General features: G+C 37.1%; 1 protein-coding gene across 1 annotated transcript in view; it reads right to left on the bottom strand.

The window, feature by feature from the left end:
- Positions 1-272: 272 nt before the first annotated feature.
- The window catches only part of LOC149811613 (protein transport protein SEC23 E-like), a 29,326-nt gene continuing 8,667 nt past the window's right edge, over positions 273-20,931 (bottom strand). Inside the window, exons 8-12 of the mRNA XM_089993510.1 lie at positions 19,797-19,874; positions 2,926-3,087; positions 2,577-2,840; positions 852-956; positions 273-770 (exon numbers count right to left, since the gene is read on the bottom strand). Of these exons, the coding sequence (XP_089849636.1) occupies positions 624-770; positions 852-956; positions 2,577-2,840; positions 2,926-3,087; positions 19,797-19,874 (756 nt within the window). The 3' untranslated portion in view covers positions 273-623. The remainder of the gene's footprint in view (positions 771-851; positions 957-2,576; positions 2,841-2,925; positions 3,088-19,796; positions 19,875-20,931) is intronic.

Raw genomic sequence — 20,931 nt, 5'->3', positions numbered from 1 at the left:
GGCGATCAGAGGGGCAACAACATAAAATCTGGATTTCAACTCCATCCCTGTGATGTGAGATCAGCTTCCAGGGTGACAACCCTTCTTATCGCCCCTCTGATATCCCTCCCAACACCGACTCCCAAACAGAGGCTACAAGCTCTTAGTCCATGATCTCGAGTTGGTGACGGTCTTTCCCAAGTCGCAGGCAGAACCAGCCTCTGATCATGTAGCTCAAATGACAATTTAAAACTACATACATTCATGTTCTGCAAAGATTACTCGAGAAACTCTTGATGGTGCAGCAAACCTTGCACCAAATTACACCAGTCTCAATAAATTCAAATGCAAAACATCTATGTTGAACATCATTGGTGCACCACAAAAAAACCCAACCATGGGAAATATTAGCAAAAATAAACAAAACATATTATATGAAACAACAAAAAGAGAAAAACAAGAATATGTTTCTTACTTTCACCACTCAGTGCATTTTGATTTTTCATTTTCATTCTATTAGCCGATACCTACTTTATTAGAAGAAGCTGTGCATGTCATCATTCTTCGAATGGTAAACCTCTGGTTCCTGGCATGCACAATAAGGAGTTGCAAAGCAGGTTGTCATAGATATCCAACTCCCTTCTTTAGCTCTGAACTGCCAATCTCTGAAGATGCTCAAAGAATACTTGCAAGCTCACGTCGTCTGTAAAGATAAAATCAGAACCAGGAGCAACTTCATGGGCAGAGTTGTATGTTGCCGAAGGGTTCAGTTTAGCCAGTAGGAAACGTGCCTGTAAGAAGGAAAGCCCCCATCAATGCTATTCAAGCCTATAACATTAATTAACAGGGTAAATTGGGGAAAGAGAACAGACCTGTGAACCATGCTGATCACAAATAACCAGCCTTGGAACTGGAAACCGATCCTTGGTGATCAAATGAGCATCATCTTGTGGAGCCTGCAACAGCTGCGCAAATGCCTGCAGAAAATATGATTTACTGTTTAGTGAGAAGCTTAGCATCACCTTCAACCTGTGAACTGGAGTTCCACGTCAAACTGGTTACCACGTAAAAAAAGAGCACGTCCTAGATTATAGTAAAGAAAAAAGTTCTACAAACAAGGAGCATATATGATGGGCATGCATCAAAATGCAAGGACAGGGGAACACCTTGCTAGGGTAACAGTTATATGCAAGTACATGTTGATAATGCATTCTAATAGAGCGTGGTAAATGGGTCACAAAACAACATCAACTCATCCCATGTTGCATCAACTTGCCCATTATATTCAAGTCAGAGAAGGGCCAAGCAGGTCGGGGCCAGATCCTGAAATGACTGATCCTTCCACATCAGTTACACGATCAAAAGAACAGCCATAGAAATAACTCGCTCAATGCTTTCAAAGTAATTACAAGATGCATTACAAATTTATCCAAATTGTTCACAGTATGGAACAATAATACATAGAAGCATTCACTACTGTAGGAGCCATCAGGAAATCTCCAAAACTAGACAAGGGATTCTACTTAAAAAGGAGATGTAGTTCACAACGGAAAGAGGAAAATGGATAGCGAGAGTTGGATTCTGAAAGACAGATTCGGCCACTAGTTTAACTGACTTACTGAACTCAAAAAAGGAAGGTTTCTTCTCTGGCCCAACACAATAAGATTCAACATATGAGATTAAGGGAGCGGGAGCAGATGTGTGCTGCAGACACGCATGAAACAAAGTTGCTGCTTCTGCAGGCTGCACCATGCTACACACATACACTGGATTCACTTTCCACGCAGAAAGCAGTCACCCTTAGTCACTCAATAGACACTGCAGAATCACATGGCTAAACTTAAAAAAGAGGGGTAAGAGGGGTGGTATGGGGAAAGTTCACACCAAATTCTTCCACAAGACATCAAAAAGACTAGAGATCAATTTCACCTCCCAAAGACAAGGGATTCTACTTCAAAAGGAGATGCAGTTCACAAGGAATACAACACTAAGACTCAAGATACGAGGTTGAGGGAGCAGATGTGGGATACAGACATGCATGAAAGAAAGTGGCTACCTCTGCACGCTGCATCATACTATACACATACATTGGATTCACTTTACATGTGGAAAGTAATCACCCTTAGGGGCGCGTTTGTGTAACACAGGAGAGCACTCCACGCCGCAATCCGCACAGAGTGTCCTTCCGTGGTAAAGAAATCTGACCGCCACCCCACCACGGGAATGGTTTCCGTGGAAATAGAGGGGTGACCATTGATTTGGGGGTCACTTTTCTGCGAGGGAACACTTGGCAGCATTTGTGTAGCCACGGTGGGGCCTGCGGAAATGCTTTGTGCTTTGTGTGTTTCCACGGAAACCCCAGAGTTTCCGTGGCATGCAAATGGGCCCTTAGTCACTCAATAGACACTGCAGAATCATATGGGTAAACTTACAAAAGAGGGGGGGTGGATGGGGAAAGTTCACATCAAATTCTTCAGCAAGCAATCAAAAAGACATGAGATCAATTTCACCTCCCATAGTGAAAGAGAAGTGCCTAAATATCACAACACTGTTAATGCTGAAAGTTAGAAGGAATTGAAAGAAGCTTTAAAAATAACCTGATGCTCAGGCTGATTATGATAACCCATGTTTCGCCACTGAGCAATCGTCATTCCATGGAAGACAACTATGCTGAAATATGCATCTAGAAGAAGTATGCAGTCTGCTGCAATAGAAGCTACATCCAGTAATGCTGGTGCAGGTGGTGAGTTAAAGGAATATGCAATTAAAGAAGGTTGGATCATAACCACAGAGTTGGTAACATTTTCTCGATTTAGTAGCATACGGAAGTATGCAGTCTCATCTGGACTATTATTAAAAACCTGCAAATGTATGCATAGGTTAGATAAACAGTGTGCATGGTGAAATAAACACGATATATAAGCTGTAAATGATACAAAAAGTCACCTGAACAAATTGAGATCGCCTGAGATTAAACATGAATTGTGGAAGTATAGAGAAGCGTGGATTTAAATTGAATGAAGCAGGATCATCTTTCCGATAATCACCAAATCTAGAACATAAGCGAATAAGGGAACGATCCAACCACCTGGTTGCGTCAAACTCTTCCTGATCATAAAAGGATAATTAATAGAGAGAGAGAGAGGCAAATGACATAACATCCAACAACTTCACAGAAAATGACCAAGAAAATTTTCCAACTCACGCCAATAAACATAATTAAAACATGATACAGATAATAGGGTTTTTATCAACATAATACACACGAAAAATGTCAGTATCAATACAAAATACTAAATTAAGGTGCACAACTAGAAATCAAAATTCATTTGTACCATTATATGAATCATCTAACCAACCATCATTGTGCAAAGTACAACAATCTTCTAATCGAGCATCATTGACACTTGCTCTGAAGGTACTCTAATTGCAAAATACAAATTGCTCTAACCACTTCTTTCAATATCTTTAGTACTCTGAATCTAGTTCATGGAAAGATGCAGTTTTTATACACCCTTGGCAAATCCTGCTTGCATGATATGAAAACTCTATTGTTCACATTTTTAAGAAGAGAAGAGAACAATCTTGCCTCTATTGACTATTCCATTTGTAGAACCACTTCTGAATGTTCCCGAGAAGCTTTCATAGTTCTCTTCCCTCAATTCTCAAGAAGTTGCCAAATCCCACTGCATGTATCTCTTACTGTCTCAGTGTAAGTGTATGTGCACAGGACATGACGAGAGTCCATGAACGACAGCTAGGCCTCCTATCAGATGACACAAATATCATCTAAAGGTGGTTTTCATTTATAAGCATGGACATTGGATTTTATGACTGAACTGTTCTGGCCCCAGTCAACATCTTGTCTTCATGTACTTTGACAAGAGGAAGGTGGCTACTTTGGCCATTCCTTGCTCAGCTCCGATAACACTTCCAGGAAGAGTCGAGATAAGTGCACTGGATCCTTTCAGGTACCAGACTCGAGTAACTCCATTCAAAAGTAACTCAAATTTCATTCTTTCTGGGTATATATATATATATATATATATATATATATATAATCAGCAATTTTCTCTCTTTTCTCGCTGTGATAGAGCTGACAGCCTAGAAGGCCAATCGAGCCTAAGCATGTGTCAGCCTCCTTCGTGTCGGTAGTCATTGAACACTATATGCAGTTGGCCCATTATTGCTGCAGTCAAGGTCACCTTTCCTCCCACAGCCTAATCAGGAACATATAGCCCGTTTTAAAGTTGGTACTGCCCCCCCATAAGAAATTCAAAGGGCTGAAGATCATCCAAGAAATCAGTTTCCCAAAGCTTCACATTGTGAAGCCATCTGTTCAATGTCCAGATTTTCATTGCCTTTTTGCAAATTGCAATAGTTTTTTCCCTTGAACATTATTTGCAATTTCAACACATGAGACCTACATGATACTGATATCAAGATGCTGCTTTGCTGCTTGCTTTGCAGCAGGCAGAGTCACTAATATATATAACAAATTAACAAGCAACATCTCAACAACACAAATCCCTCCTACTGAAACACTGAGGACTTCCGCCATCCTCATCCATGCTCAACATGAATTGAATCAAATCGACTTTCCACAGACTGACAAATGAAGGAAAGAATTTGCTACCACACCATCAATAAAAACAGCACATCAAAATCCAATTAACGATGTACACTTAATTGGCTCCCCATGCATCATTGCATTGACAGAGTCTATGGAGAAAATTAAGAAATGCTTGCTGGCAAAACACAATTTTCATGTGTTATTTATGACAAACCTTCAATTTACTGAGTACAATGGAACAATTGGAATTACATACATATATTACGTAGTCTCATCATAGGCCAATCATGACAGTTTGATATGTTATGTGCATGACTGCATAGATGAACAGGTCAAGGATTATGAACTTTTCTACAAAGAGAGTGCACACGACTTGCTAAAGCATGAGGCAACATCGTTAGAGAAACTTTAGGACAAGTACACATGGAGAAAGAATATGGCCAATACGGACACTGTACCAAGTTAACACTGCATCTGACATATGAACAGCTCATGGAACCGGCAAACTTGTCGCTTGGCTCTACCTGGAAACTTCCATGACTCATGACTCTGACAAGCCAACTTATCAACTTACAACTCATGTAATGTCATCTGTCCACATAGAGTTTAAATGAACAAAAGAAAAAAAAACTAAGATGAGCTTTTCTGGTGCGAGTGTATAGAGAAGAGGAATTTCACATCATGTTGATATCTATGTCACATGGGTGCGGGTGCGGATGCGGGTACGACACGGGTGCGGCGCAATTTCAAAAATTTTGGACACGGGGACTCGGCTATATATATATATATATATATATATATATATATATATATATATATATATATATATATATATATATATATATATATATATATATATATATAACAATAATAAAACTCGGTCAAAGTTGTGCCCATTAGGGGACACGGCTATATATATAACAATAATAAGACTCGGCTATATATATATATATATATTAAAAAATATAAAAAAATGATTTCCTTTTAGTTTTTTTGCCCTAAAATGGACAAAAATAGACTCGGTCAAAGTTGACCGAGTCCAAAATGTGGGCAGACTAGGCCCCGGTGCGTTGACCGAGTCCGACACTTGCTTGACCGTGTCGAGGCGTGTCGACGCGGGTGCGTCGACCCCCTAGCCGAGTTCGTGTGACATAGGTTGATATGTTATGTGTGATAGAGATGAAGAATCAACAACGCATCTCTTTCAGCCATCGTCTCAATAAAGCCTGGGCATATCGAGACTTTGGCAGATGATGGATATCTTCCGTTAGAGACATTCTTTAGCACCATGGATTAAAAAGAATAGAAAAAACTGGTGCATGATATGGTGTTACTGGCCATTTCTAGATTGCAGGCACATGTAGAAAAAACGTAATAACAGGTTATTCAGAAGCCAACAAGAACACCTGATGGTTATACATGGTCATCTTAAGTCCCAAACAGCACTTGCAAGAAAAAAATGGAAAGGAATGGAGTTACAATGGATTGGGAAGGAAAGGATTGGAATCTCACCCAACTCTAATCCTTGATCGATACAAAATTTCCTCAACTTTTTTCACTCTTTTTGTTTCCTTTATTTTGTTTATTTTTTTGGACAGGGAACATCTTGTCACTGTCATGTACTTCTTATTCTTTTGAAATCAAAGTTTATTTTTCCCTTCAAAAAAAAGTATATTGACTGTCTGTGTGAAGGCATGGCTCTACTTGGGCCACCAAATTGCACATTAAGCATGTTTGGAGTCTGAAAGGCCATGACAACCAATTTAATATGATTCCAAAAACTAGACAGCGTTATAGCTAATCAGTGAATCTAATACAAAGTCCACACAGGCAGGACAGAGTCTGTGAATGCAAAAGTACCACCCTTTCATAGCTAGTCAGGACATAAACTTAGAATCAACAGCCTGCCATAGCACGACTACATTCATATGCACTAAGTCTGCTCTAAATATAATTTCTTGAAACTTATATTTATAGAAATAAGTAGCGCAATACTTTCTCTCTTGCCAAGTCAAATTGTTCAGGTCTCAACCATAGTCACCTATATCATTCAAGGTAATTGCTCGGCGAGGGTTTTTCTCAGAGATATTTTCAAAATGTGGTTTTTATCTGGAAAGTCTCATGTGCTTTAAATTTTGAAAAAATATAAATAATAATAAGAAATATAGGAAAATAATAGGTTTTCTATTATTTTTCTTACAAAAAAATATAAAGAAACAATTTTTAAAAGTTTTAAAATACAAAAGAAACCAAAAAAATAGAAAAAACGAACTTAATATATAATAAGAATTTAAAAACAAAAATATCATGATAATATCACAATTTTTTCATTTTAGCGATATTTTGAAAAAATAGTGATATTTTGCCGATATTATCAGCCAAGCTGAAAACGATGATAATATCGTGATATTTTCAAAATAAAATATTGGTGACTATGGTTTCAACTAACCATGTTCAGAAGGGTTGAGACTAATTACACATTCAGCTTGGTCAATCCTTATATTAAATTTATGAAGATAAATTGAGACAAGGACATTAATCCATGTCTGATAAGAATAGTCCCTTTTGGCCAGGGCCACTTCTGGTCCTGAACTTTAATGTTCAATCCTTCTAAAAAGGTCCATTGCAACTCATCATCTTCAGCCTACAAGATCATGAATTTAACTCCTCTCCAAGTAACAGGAACTTAACATGGGTGTGATATAGAGAAGCAGCTTTTAGTTTTACCAGACACAGACACTTGGGCATATAAAATGATTTCCTGTAGTTGACTTAAGTGTTGGCCAAGCCAAGATTCAACATGGCTTGACTTAGACAAATCTATGATCAAAGCCATTTATATTTTCAGGTACACAACATTTTGGTGATGTTTCTTACCACTGCGAACATTGGCTTGGCTCTGATCCAGTTGTATTGAATCAAACTGGGTTCCATGTGGTTGGGTCTTACTTCCAGATTGAGATGACATGGCCTGCAAATGGGGAACGGCCCCAAACTGGACCACTAGTGGTTAATTCTTGATTATTTGGTCGAGACTGTAATGAAACAAGAGCCTTCAATCAAGAACAAAAGTGTCGACCAAAGATCCAAGTGGACAAGCCCAACAAGTGTCCACTAAGGGCACACCAATAAAGCCCACAAAAAGGCATACACAAGAAGGCTCAAAAATATAAAATAAATATTTTATTCAATCTACAAAAATGCAAGAAGCATTATTACAATGTGAAGGGGATCACCCCTATTTATATACAAGAGGGGACTCAGATAGAGTCGTTGGAGCTAGTCCAGACTCCAACCGCTCTATTTGTAGCCGTTGGACTAGCTCCAATGGCTATCAAACTAGTCAACAATGTCTTGACTAGTTTGAATCTAGTTCAAAAAGAACTAAACAAAAAGAAAAATAAAAAGAATAAGAAAAATATATATAAATGCATATATACTATATATATACACATATGTATATATGTATATAATACATGTATACATACATTGGTATGTACACACACACACACACACACACACACACATATATATATATATATACACACACACACCATATGTATAGGTATATATGTACACTTTTAAGTTTTAACAGAGACCACAAGGCCAGGCCATGGTTTTAAGTTGCAAGTGAGCTTTACTTATTGATCATGTGTAACAAGTGTAATGAAAAGAAGCGGAAGCACCAATAGAGCAAAAGCACTCTTTAAGAGTGACACCAAGAGCCAAGAACACAAACACTAAAGGTGTACACACAAAAGTAGAAAATGACTTTAAGTCATAAGTTGAATATTATTGAAGAAAGAAAGAGCAGGGTGAAAAACTCATGCTTACAAGAGGAGAAACCTCCTCTATTTATAGAGGAAGGAGTGATAAGGAAGGGACCACAAGGGGCTCCCATGTAGTCGTTGGGAGCCCCAACGGTCATAAATCTGACCGTTGGGGCCCCAACGACTACATGTGTGGGGCCCTTGTGGTCTTACAAAAAAGAGAAAATAAAAAAGGAAAAAAGAAAAAAGGAGAAAAGAAAAAATATAAAAAGAAAAAGGTTACATGTGGTTTTACAGAAATACCCCTATCAGGTATTTCAAGAAAAGGAAAAATGTATATATATAAGTATATGTATGTTAAAATATATGTAATACATATTTATATATATATATATTTAACAGTCACTACCCGATAAGGGGTAGTTTTGTAATCTCGCCCAATAGGGGCATTTTAGACTTTTTCCTTTTCTTCATTTTCCCTTTTTCCTTTTTCTATTTTTTCCTTATTTCTTTTTTTCTTTTTTGTTTCTTTTTGTGCATTTAATGCACAGCCATTGGGGGCCCCAACAAAGAGTCGTTGGGCCCCCAACGGTCACACTCTCTCTTGATTTTCTCTAACTCTCCCTCACTCCTCTCTTGCCTATAAATAAGTGGGGTCTCCCCCTTTGTAATGTGTGGCTTCTTCAAGCCCTTTAGTGCATTTATAAGATTTTATGCTTTCTAGCCATTATTGGCTTTTGTGTATGTCCTCTTTTGGACTTGTTCTTTGATTTCTATGTGTGAATGTCTATTGTAGGACATACATTTCTTTTCTGCATATTTCATTACATGGTATCAGAGCCAGGTTGTGCTCTTGATTCATATAGCTAGTTGTCTTGTTTTCTCTCTCTCTTTGTTTGTCCTCCATTCTTGATTATATAATGGAAGGAGAACAAAAGATTGATCTCTCCTTCAAGCTTAATGGTACTAACTACATGATGTGGGCCGCCGCCATGGAGAACAACCTCAAAGGTAAAAAGCTTTGGGGATATGTTATGGGCACCATTAGGGAACCTCAACTTCAACTTACGAAAATTGATGGTGATCAAGAAAAAACTCTAGAAGGAAATGCTCGCATGAAGGCTATTGAAGATCACCAATCCAAGGTAGAAGATTGGGAAAGTAAGCATGCAAAAATTCTTGCATGGTTCATGAACAACGTGGACCTAAAGATTTGCGCCAACATTGCTAAATTCCGCCTAGCAAATGAAGCATGGTTCTTTATGAAAGGTATGTATACCCAAAAAGACCTTGCTCGTCAATTTTTTATCCAAGAAAAAATTCGTACTATTAAGCAAGGTGAAATGAGTGTAAGAGATTACTATAGCACTCTTGGACCTTTATGGGATGAGCTATCCCTTCTTGAACCCAAATGGGTATCAAGTGAAGATGTGGAAATGAGAAGAGAACAAATGGAGAAAGAACACTTTTTCCAATTTTTACATGGGTTTAGGCCCGAATATGAACAAGTTAGGTCCTCCCTTCTTCATAGATCAAAACCGCTTCCATTGGAAGATGTCATAGCCGAAATATGCCAAGAAGAAACGCTTCTTGGCATGATTAAAGGAGGAGATGAAGTTCTTGCCGTGTCTAAACCCGGCAATCATATGAAAGCTTATAAGCCTCCACACTTTGGGAGGCAAAATAACTATAATGGCAATTATAGGAAAGCCATTTGCCATCATTGTCAAGAACCGGGTCATATAAGACCTAATTGTCCAAAGATAAATGAACCTCCAAAAGGTAAAGTTGCTATTATTGAAGAAGTCCCACAAAATAAGGAGGAGCCAATGAAAGGGAAAGAGTCATTTTCCCTTGCTCAACTATCTGAAGCACTTTAAATTCTACTCAAATTGCCATCAACTTCGGGAGCCGCCATTGCCTCTTCTTCTCCTCCAGGTACGCCTTCTTGGATTCTTGATTCTGGAGCATCTTTTCATATGACCCCTATTGAAAATGGACTATCCAATGTATGTAGCAACTCCAAAAATTCTTTTGTTTCCACCGCCGATGGTACCTCTTTACAAGTTAAAAGTTTTGGAACCTTAGATTTTTTAAAAGATTTTTTTGTACCAAATGTAAGAGTAGTACCTCAACTTAATTTAAATCTTTTATCTGTCTCTCAAATATGTGATCATGGATGTGAAATCTCCTTCTCAACCAAGGATTGCTCTATACAGGATCTCCAGTCCGGGAAGCGGATTGGGCAAGGCCATAGGAGGGGAGATCTCTACTACATGAACAATTTAAAACTTCCCACTAAATCATTTTGTAATCATGTCCAAGATAAAAATATAGAAACTTGGCATCAAAGACTTGGACATCCCAGCTTCTCAAAAATGTACTTTCCTTTTGGAAAGAAATTTTGTAATGAGAAACATTTTGTTTGCAAGAGTTGTATTTTTGAAAAAATGAAATCCACCCCCTTTCCAAAGAGAACATTTGTGTCCAAAAGACCCTTTGAATTAGTTCATTCGGATGTTTGGGGTCCTTTTCCGGTCATATTAAAAGGAGGATACTCATATTATGTTACTTTCATTGATGATTTCACTCGATATGTGTGGATCTATTTTCTCAATCTAAAATCCAAAGTTTTTAATTTCTTTAAAAAATTTCATATGATTGTCAATAATCAATTTTCAACTAATATCTCTATTCTTCGATCCGATTCCGGTGGAGAATATATGTCAAATGAATTTCAAGAATATTTGGAAACCAATGGAATTTGTCATCAAAGGTCATGTCCTAGAACTCCCCAACAAAACGGTCTAGCCGAGAGAAAGCATAGACACATCTTGGAAACCACTAGGACTCTTCTCATCTCCAAAGAAATTCCAAAATGTTATTGGGCCGAAGCCGCCTTAACCTCCACTTATTTGATAAATAGAATGATATATTCATCCCTACAAAGTATATCTCCATATGAAAAACTTTTTGAAAGAACACTCGACTTTAATAGATTAAGAATTTTTGGGTGTAAGTGTTTTGTCCTTGCACATAAAAGAGATAAGTTATCTCCCAAAGCTATCGAATGTGTGTTCTTAGGATACGGAGAAAATCAAAAAGGTTTTAGGTGCTTTGATCCCAAAAGTAACAAACTATATGTATCCAAAGATGTTACCTTTTTAGAAAATGAGAACGGCTTTGAGAAAAATAAAGATATTGATGAAAGCGAATATGCTTTCTTATTTGATCTTCTTTCTCAAGAAGATGTGACTCCTCACGTAGAGGATGTTCCTAATGATTTAGAAAATACTCCTCTTAGTAATGTTGAAAATGGAATTAATGAATTTGAAAATAGGTCAATTCAAACCTATACAAGGCGTGGCCAAGAAACTCCCATAAGCGCTTTAGAAAAATATTTTCAAAGTTCCAACATAGAAGAAACCTCTTTAAGGAGATCTAGTCGAATCTCCAATCCTCCTAATAGGTTTGTTTCCTATGAGTCCCTAACACCTAAATATAGGGCATGCCTAATTGCATTACACTTTTATCATGAACCATCACACTATAATGAAGCCAAAAACATTCCTCAATGGGTTGAAGCCATGAAACTAGAACTTGGTGCCCTTGAAAAGGCTAAAACTTGGGAAATAACTTCATTACCCACGGGAAAGAAGTCTATTGGATGTAGATGGGTCTTCAAAATTAAAACTAAAAGTGATGGGTCATTAGAACGTTATAAAGCTAGGTTGGTAGCCAAAGGATATGCTCAAGAGTACGGAATAGACTATGAAGAAATCTTCGCTCCCGTAGTTAGAATGACTAGTGTTAGGACTCTTATTGCGGTTGCATCCGTTAAAAAATGGCCTATCTATCAATTGAATGTTAAGAACGCATTTCTTAATGGTGAACTAAGTGAAGAGGTCTACATGGATCCTCCACCAGGAGTATCTATTGGTGAAAACAAAATTCTTAAACTAAAAAAGGCACTTTATGGGTTAAAACAAGCTCCAAAGGCTTGGCATGATAGATTTAGCAATGTAATGACTAGCCTAAATTTTCGTTCATGTTATACTGACACTGCGTTATTTGTGAAAAGTGCAGGGTCCTCTGTAGTTATTCTACTACTATATGTTGATGATATGATCATCACTGGAAGTGATGAGCAAGGAATCCATGATATTAAGAAAATTTTAAAAGAACATTTTGACATGTTTGACCTTGGTTTCTTAAGATATTTTTTAGGTATTGAAATTGCATATTCACCCCGAGGGTATATTCTATCACAAATGAAACTTGTTGCTGACATTTGTTCCAAGTCTGGAATTTCGGATGATAAGAAGACAGAAACCCATGAGGTTATCAATGCAAAGCTAAGGCTGGAAGATGGGACACTTCTTGAGAATCCTACTCCCTACCGTCAAATCGTTGGGTCTTTGACATACTTATCCATCACTCGGCCAGACATAGCTCATGCAGTTCACTCCGTCAGTCAGTTTCAACATGCACCTACAACTGTGCACATGAGTGCAGTCTTAAGGATTGTCAGATACATTAAAAACACCATAACTAAGGGAGTTTTTCTTTCCTCCTCATCATCCCTTGATTTAATTGCTTATACAGATGCTGATTGGGGAGGAAATCCCAATGATAGAGTCTCAACCACTGGTTTTTGTGTTTTCTTAGGTGACTATGATTTCTTGGAGATGCAAGAAGCAGCATAAAGTATCATTGTCCTCAACTGAAGCGGAATATCGAGCAATGGCCACTACAACCATGGAGCTTGTGTGGCTTAGAAGTCTCCTCTGTGATATAGGCATCGTCATCTCAATTCCTTCGAAGATGTGTTGCGATAACAAGAGTGCTATCTATATTGCAAGCAACCACACCTTCTATGAGCGTACTAAACACATTGAGATGGATTGCCACTATGTTCGAGATGAATACCTAAAAGGAACCATAGCACTGCCCTACGTCACATCCGAGTACCAGTTGGCGGACTTCTTCACCAAAGCTTTTGCTGCTCATTGTTTCATGTTTCTTCTCAACAAGCTTTCCGTTGTATCCCCGTAAAGCTTGAGGGAGGGTGTTAAAATATATGTAATACATATATTTATATATATATAAATATATTTAACAGTCACTACCCGATAAGGGGTAGTTTTGTAATCTCGCCCAATAGGGGCATTTTAGACTTTTTCCTTTTCTTCATTTTCCCTTTTTCCTTTTTCTATTTTTTCCTTATTTCTTTTTTGTTTCTTTTTGTGCATTTAATGCACAGCCATTGGGGGGCCCAACAAAGAGTCGTTGGGAGCCCAACGACTCCTTGTTGGGACTCCCAATGGTCCCTCTCTCTTGCTTTTCTCTAACTCTCCCTCACTCCTCTCTTGCCTATAAATAAGTGGGGTCTCCCCCTTTGTAATGTGTGGCTTCTTCAAGCCCTTTAGTGCATTTATAAGATTTTATGCTTTCTAGCCATTATTGGCTTTTGTGTATGTCATCTTTTGGACTTGTTCTTTGATTTCTATGTGTGAATGTCCATTGTAGGACATACATTTCTTTTCCGCATATTTCATTACAATGTATATATATATATATATATATATATATATATATATATATATATATATATATATATATACATATTTTAACACGCCCCCTCAAACTTTACGGGGAGAAGACCGAAAGTTTGCCAAGAAGAAACATAAATCGTGGAGTTGGGAGCGCTTTGGTGAAGAAGTCAGCCAGTTTATATTCTGAAGTGACGTATGGTAATGTGATAGTTCCTCTGAGGAATTCATCTCGAACGTAGTGGCAATCCATCTCGATATGCTTGGTCCGTTCGTGAAACGTATGATTGCTTGCAATGTAGATCGCACTTTTGTTATCACAGCAGAGCTTGGTGGGTGAGGAAATGAGGACACCCATGTCACCAAGGAGTCCTCTGAGCCACATGATTCTCATTGTTGTCATTGACATAACCCGATATTCAGCTTCAGTGGATGATAGTGAGACCTTTTGCTGCTTCTTACATCTCCACGAGATGAGAGATTCACCTAAAAAAATGCAAAGACCAGTAGTTGAGATACGATCATTGGGATTTTCTCCCCAGTCAGCATCAGTAAAAGCAGTTAATTCAAGAGATGAGGAAGAGGATAAGAAGAGTCCCTTGGAGATGGTATTTTTGATGTATCGCACAATTCTCATTACAGCCGCCATATGAACTGTAATAGGTGCGTGCTGAAACTGGCTTGCAGCATGAACTGCATGAGCTATGTCTGGACGGGTGATGGATAAGTGAGAGATCCAATTAATTGACGATAGGGAGTTGGATCCTCAAGAAGAACGCCATCCTCAAGTCTCAGTTTTGCATTGATAACTTCGGGAGTCTAAACTTTCTTTTCATCAGATATTCCAGATTTGGTACAAATGTCTACTGTCAATTTCATCTGAGATAAAATGTATCCTCGCGGGGAGTATGCCACTTCAATTCCTAAGAAATATCTCAAGAATCCAAGGTCAGACATATCAAAAGTTTCTTTTAACATAGACTTCATATCATTTACCCCCTTTTTGTCATCCCCAGTGATGATCATATCATCAACATATAATAGAAGAATAACGATGAGATTACATGTTTTCTTAACAAAAAGAGCAGTGTCAGTATAGCAAGAAGTAAATCCTAAATTGATTAATACACTACTAAACTTATCATACCAAGCTTTAGGAGCTTGCTTAAGTCCATATAAGGCCTTTTTTAATTTCAAAATTTTACCATTTAAATTCATACCCGGAGGTGGTTCCATGTAAACTTCTTCATTTAAATTTCCATTTAAAAAGGCATTTTTGACATCTAATTGAAAAATTGGCCATTTTTTAGCAGAGGCCATTGCAATAAGGGCTCGAACACTAGTCATTCGAGCAACAGGAGCAAAGGTTTCATCATAATCTATCTCATACTCTTAGGCATATCCCTTGGCCACTAACCTAGCCTTATATCTTTCCAATGAACCATCACACTTAGTTTTTACTTTAAAAACCCATCTACATCCAATGGGTTTCTTGCCATTGGAAGGATCAATGATTTCTCAAGTTTGTGCCTTTTTAAGAGCATTAAGTTCTAGTTCCATAGCTTCATTCCAATGAGCATATTGTTTAGCATCATTGTAATGAGATGGTTCATGAAAGGAGTGAAGAGCAAGTAGACATGCTCGAAAGTTTGGAGAAAAAGAATCATAAGAAACAAATCTATTTGGTACTTTGGAAATACGATTTGATCTTCTTTGAGAGGTTTCTTCGATCGACTCACTTTGAGAGAATTTTTCAAGGGCACAAGGTGGATTTCTTTCATTCCTTCTAGAGTAGACTTGTATTTGTCTTGACATGTTTTCTTCTAAATTTTGATCATCATTTGGATATTCCAAATGATCTTCAATGAGAGGTTCACTAGGATCAATATGATCATCTATGATGTCTTCTTGAGGCAACAAGTCAAATAAAAAGGAATAATCAATGTTTTCATTCGGTTGGTGCGAAAAACCATTTTCTTCTTCTAGGAATGTGACATCCTTTGAGATATAAAGTTTGTTTTTTAGTATGTCAAGACATCGATAACCTTTTTGTTTTTCGCCATATCCTAAGAAAATGCATTCAATAGCCCTAGGAGAAAGTTTATCATTTTTGTGAGTTAGAACAAAGCATTTACATCCAAAAATTCTTAGTCTTTTATAATCGGGAGACATATTGTAAAGTTTTTCAAATGGAGAAAGATTTTTCAAAGAAGATGAAGAGGTTCTATTGATAAGGTATGTTGAGGTTAGAACCGCTTCGGCCCAAAAGGATTTTAGAATATTTTTTGAAATTAATAATGTTCTTGTGGTTTTTATTATGTGTCTATGCTTTCTTTCGGCAAGACCATTTTGTTGCGGAGTGTTGGGACAAGAACGTTGATGACAAATTCCATTTTCTTTTAAATAGCTTTGAAAATCATTGGACATGTATTCGCCTCCCGAATCGGACCTAAGAATAGATAAGTTTCCCAAGAATTGATTTTTAACCATCGCATGGAATTCTTTAAAGAAGGAGAAAACTTCATATTTGCGACTTAGGAAGTAAATCCATGTAAATCGAGTGAAGTCATCAATAAAGACCACATAGTACGAAAATCCCCCTTTAGACAAAATAGGGGAAGGTCCCCATACATCTGAATGAACAAGTTCAAAGGGCCGAGTGGTGAAGTAACTTCTTTGAGGAAATGGAGTAGCTTTAGATTTCGCAAAAATGCAATATTTACAAGTCATGTGATTGTTTTTACAAGTATTGTTCAAAAAAGGAAAAAAGAGACATTTTTACAAAATTTGGATGACCAAGTCTCTTATGCCAAATTCCAATACTTTTGTCTTTTACAAGATTGCAAGATGACTTAGATGGAAGAGTCAAAAAATCCATAAAATAGAGATCACCCCTTCTATGGCCTTGACCAATCAGCTTCCCTGACTGGAGATCCTGCACGGTGCAATCTTTAGGTGAGAAAGAGACTTGGCATCCATGATCGGTGATTTGGGAAATGGAAAAAAGATTTAGATTAATTTTTGGAATGATTCTTACTTTAGGAACGAAAAAGTTTTGAGAATTTTTAAAATCAAGTGTTCCAATACTTTCAATTTTCAAAGATGTTCCATCGGCCGTTGAGACATAAGAGGATATGGGTTCGGAAAAAACATTTGAAAGAGAGTTTTTATGAGATGTCATATGAAAAGAAGCATCGGAGTCTAGTATCCACATACCTGAAGGTGATGAAGAATAGGCGATGGCGGCTTCGGATGTTGAAGAAGACGTCTTGAGAAGATGTTGGAGAACTTCGGAGATATGATTAAGAGTTTCTTTGATATCTCCCTCTTTGGCACTTTCTTCTTCCTTCTTTGGAGAATTTTCTCCAACCGCGGCTACTTTTCCCTTAAGTTTGGGACAAACCGGTCTAATGTGTCCCGGTTCATTACAATAATGACATATCACTCCCTTTCTAGGCCCATTATTTTTGTTAAAGTGAGGAGGTCTATATGCTTTTACATTTGATCCGGGCCTAGTAACGGCCAAAACTTCATCACTCTTAACGCTTAGGCCAAGTCGAGTTTCTTCTTGGCATATTTCGGCAAGGGCGTCTTCAATGGGTAAGGCTTTGCTTCTATGGAGAAGGGATGCCCTAACTTGTTCAAATTTCGGTCGAAGACCATGAAGAAATTGAAAAAAGTGCTCTTTTTCAATTTGTTTCCTTCTTAACTCAATATCTTCCAGGGCCACCCATTTAGGCTCAAGAAGAGCAAGTTCATCCCAAAGAGGGGTTAGAGAGCTAAAGTAGTCCCGAACACTCATATCCATTTGTTTGGTGGAACGGATTTTTTCTTGACAAAAAAATTGTCGAGTAAGATCCTTTTGGGTATACATACCCTTAAGGGAAAACCATGCCTCATTGGCCCTTCTAAATTTGGCAATATTAGCACAACTTTTAAGGTCAACATTGTTCATAAACCATGCCAAAATTTTAGCATGGTTACTTTCCCAATCCTCAACTTTGGATTGATGGTCATTGATAGCTTTGATGCGCTCATCGCCATCTAAAGCTTTTTCAACCTCATTTCGATTTTAGTGAGAACAAGAGAGGGTTCGGGAGTAGTTCCCATAACAAAACCCCAAAGTTTCTTACCTCTTAGATGATTTTCCATAGCGAAGGCCCACATAAGATAGTTGGACCCATTGAGCTTAAAAGAAAGCTCAACTTTAGAATCACGTTCCATTGGTACCAAATATTCTTCCTTTCTTCAAAAGCTTGAGAGGCACACGTCCCAAGATAACAAAGAGAAGCTCAATCACCAACCGAGCTCTGATACCATGTAATGAAAAGAAGCGGAAGCACCAATAGAGCAAAAGCACTCTTTAAGAGTGACACCAAGAGCCAAAAACACAAACACTAAAGGTGTACACACAAAACTCACAAAAGTAGAAAATGACTTAAAGTCATAAGTTGAATATTATTGAAGAAAGAAAGAGAAGGGTGAAAAACCCATGCTAACAAGAGGAGAAACCTCCTCTATTTATAGAGGAGGGAGTGATAAGGAAGGGACCACAAGGAGCTCCCATGGAGTCGTTGGGAGCCCCAACGGTCATAAATCTGACCGTTGGGGCCCCAACGACTACATGTGTGGGGCCCTTGTGGTCTTACAAAAAAGAGAAAATAAAAAAGGAAAAAAGAAAAAAGGAGAAAAGAAAAAATATAAAAAGAAAAAGGTTACATGCGGTTTTACAGAAATACCCCTATCGGGTATTTCAAGAAAAGGAAAAATGTATATATATACATATATGTATGTATATATATATATATACACACACACGTATGTATATATATATAAGTATATGTATATATATATATATATATATACATATTTTAACAACAAGTTCATTAAGGATTTGCTATACCCAATTAGGTTATATAATACAGCATGACTTAGCAAGTCATAGCCGTTGACCAGCTCCTCCATTGAACCATGCATATTTGGCCAGAATGAGAAACTACAAAAAGAAACCTAATAGATATTATTGAACACTACATTTCATGTCAATCATCTTAAGAAAATCTCTCACTTTATTTATGACAATTTCTTCACTGACAAGTACAAATCACCAGGTCAGTGTAACAACATCAATCCCAGCACTCGAATGACTTCCAAAGAGAAGATCATATAAGCTATATATTACAGTTGCAAACAGTTTTCCTTTTCCCCAGAACATCATATAAGATTGGTGGAAGGATAAACTTGTGGTTTTTCAAGGGGAAGCTAACACTCTAGAAACTAAATTATGCAAAAAGGTAATTATTCTTTTAATAAACCATCATTTATGTAAAGTTATTTGAGAATGAATATGTTGTCAAACCACAGATTGGAAGGTCAAATAAGGAATATAAAGGTAAAGGAGGATTATTAAAAAGAGAAAACTGTCTTCATTGATCAACAAAACCCTAACATTTCACGGGTAACCGATATGCATAATAAAATGTCCTATCTAAATAAAAAACCTTCAAAAAGAATTAGATCAATTTACTGGAAAATTTTATCCATATATTTCATTAGCATATTCTTAGCATCTAAAATTCTCCTATAAAACTCCACAATCTGTCACTATCCAAATGAACAATCTTCAAACCATGAGTAGATGCTTCCAATGTATATCTATGATAAATGCATGTAACTTCCAGACATTGCAGCTGCTTGAAAAAACTTGAAAACATTAAAGTGCATTCAGAATATTTATGCTAGTGGATTGAACCTAAATCCATATCGGCCAAGGTTGAGCTACCTTACCATCCAACCATCATGTTTGAACTTTGAACCCACCAGGCAAGTTAAAGAGAATGAAGCCAAGAATCACAAGAAGCTTGCAAAATTAACAGTGAGATTTTTCATAATGGTAAAAGGTGGCTGGTATTTCTAGTTTACCTCCACTTCCATTTTCAATGATGCTAATCTTGCCATAACAACAGCAGCAGTCTCCTGGTCAAATCCTTCAACCAATTCCTGCATATTTACTATCACTTCAAGTAAGAGATTCAACAAAAGCAACCCAAACTTGCTATAAAGCAGTAGCCTGTATCGGTAATTTCTCGGCGAGGGTATTTCTCGGACAGATTTTCAAAAGTTGATAAATCTCGGGAATATCTCAGGAATATCTCGGGAGTTTAAAAAATTGAAAAAAATATAAATAACAAAAAAGCTAAGAAAATAATAAGTTTTGCATTATTTTTCTTCCAAAAATATAAAGAAACATGTTTTAAAGATTACTAAAGGTTTGCAAAAAAAAGAGTTTTTCTCATAAGAAAAATAATAAGCATAAAAATAAGAGTTTTCCCCAAAAATATCGTGATAATATAGCGATATTTTGAAAATATCGCAATATATTCCCGATATTATCAGCTACCTTGAAATAGCCGTTAATATCACGATATTTTCAATATATCGGCGATATCGGTGACAGTGCTATAAAGCTGAAACAGACCAACAAAAATGAAGAAAAATAGAAATTGTTCTGAGCTTATAATGTATCTTAATATTTATAATTTGTTTAAAAACCTTTATATAGAAAATGCATATCCAATTTCCAAAATTCTTAAATGAGTTAATGAACCTTGATGGCAGTAAATACACGAATTACACGAAAGCAACTCGTACAATGAACCAGACAACAAATTCTGTTTACAAGAAGGGAAAAACCTGAAGCAATAGCTAAACATATTGTCTGTATAATGGCTTTCTAGATGTTTGTCATAGTTCATAACCCATAGCAAGCCAGGTCACATCATCCAGAAAAAACTTTTGTCAAATAAAGCAACTGCAGAAATTTTTTCCACCTTGAATTGATTACAGATGGAGGGCTTCATCATTGAATCTCAGGATAACAGAGGAATTACAAAAAGGAATTGCAGTTTTTAGTTTGTTTCTTTCTTGTTCATGGTTCCCTATTTTTCACTTTGTGGTACACAGTCAATAGTGGTATCCATGGTTCTTGTTTGTCTCTATCATTTTCCTTAACAAAATCCTATTTTTGTTCTGACTTATTAATGTCCAAATTTTAGGA

Source organism: Nuphar pumila, chromosome 17, assembly GCF_984573655.1.
Source record: "Nuphar pumila chromosome 17, dmNupPumi1.hap1.1, whole genome shotgun sequence".
Classification (NCBI taxonomy): Eukaryota; Viridiplantae; Streptophyta; class Magnoliopsida; order Nymphaeales; family Nymphaeaceae; genus Nuphar; species Nuphar pumila.
The sequence above is the reverse complement of the archived record's forward strand: the minus strand, read 5'-3'. Positions and strand labels throughout refer to the sequence as shown.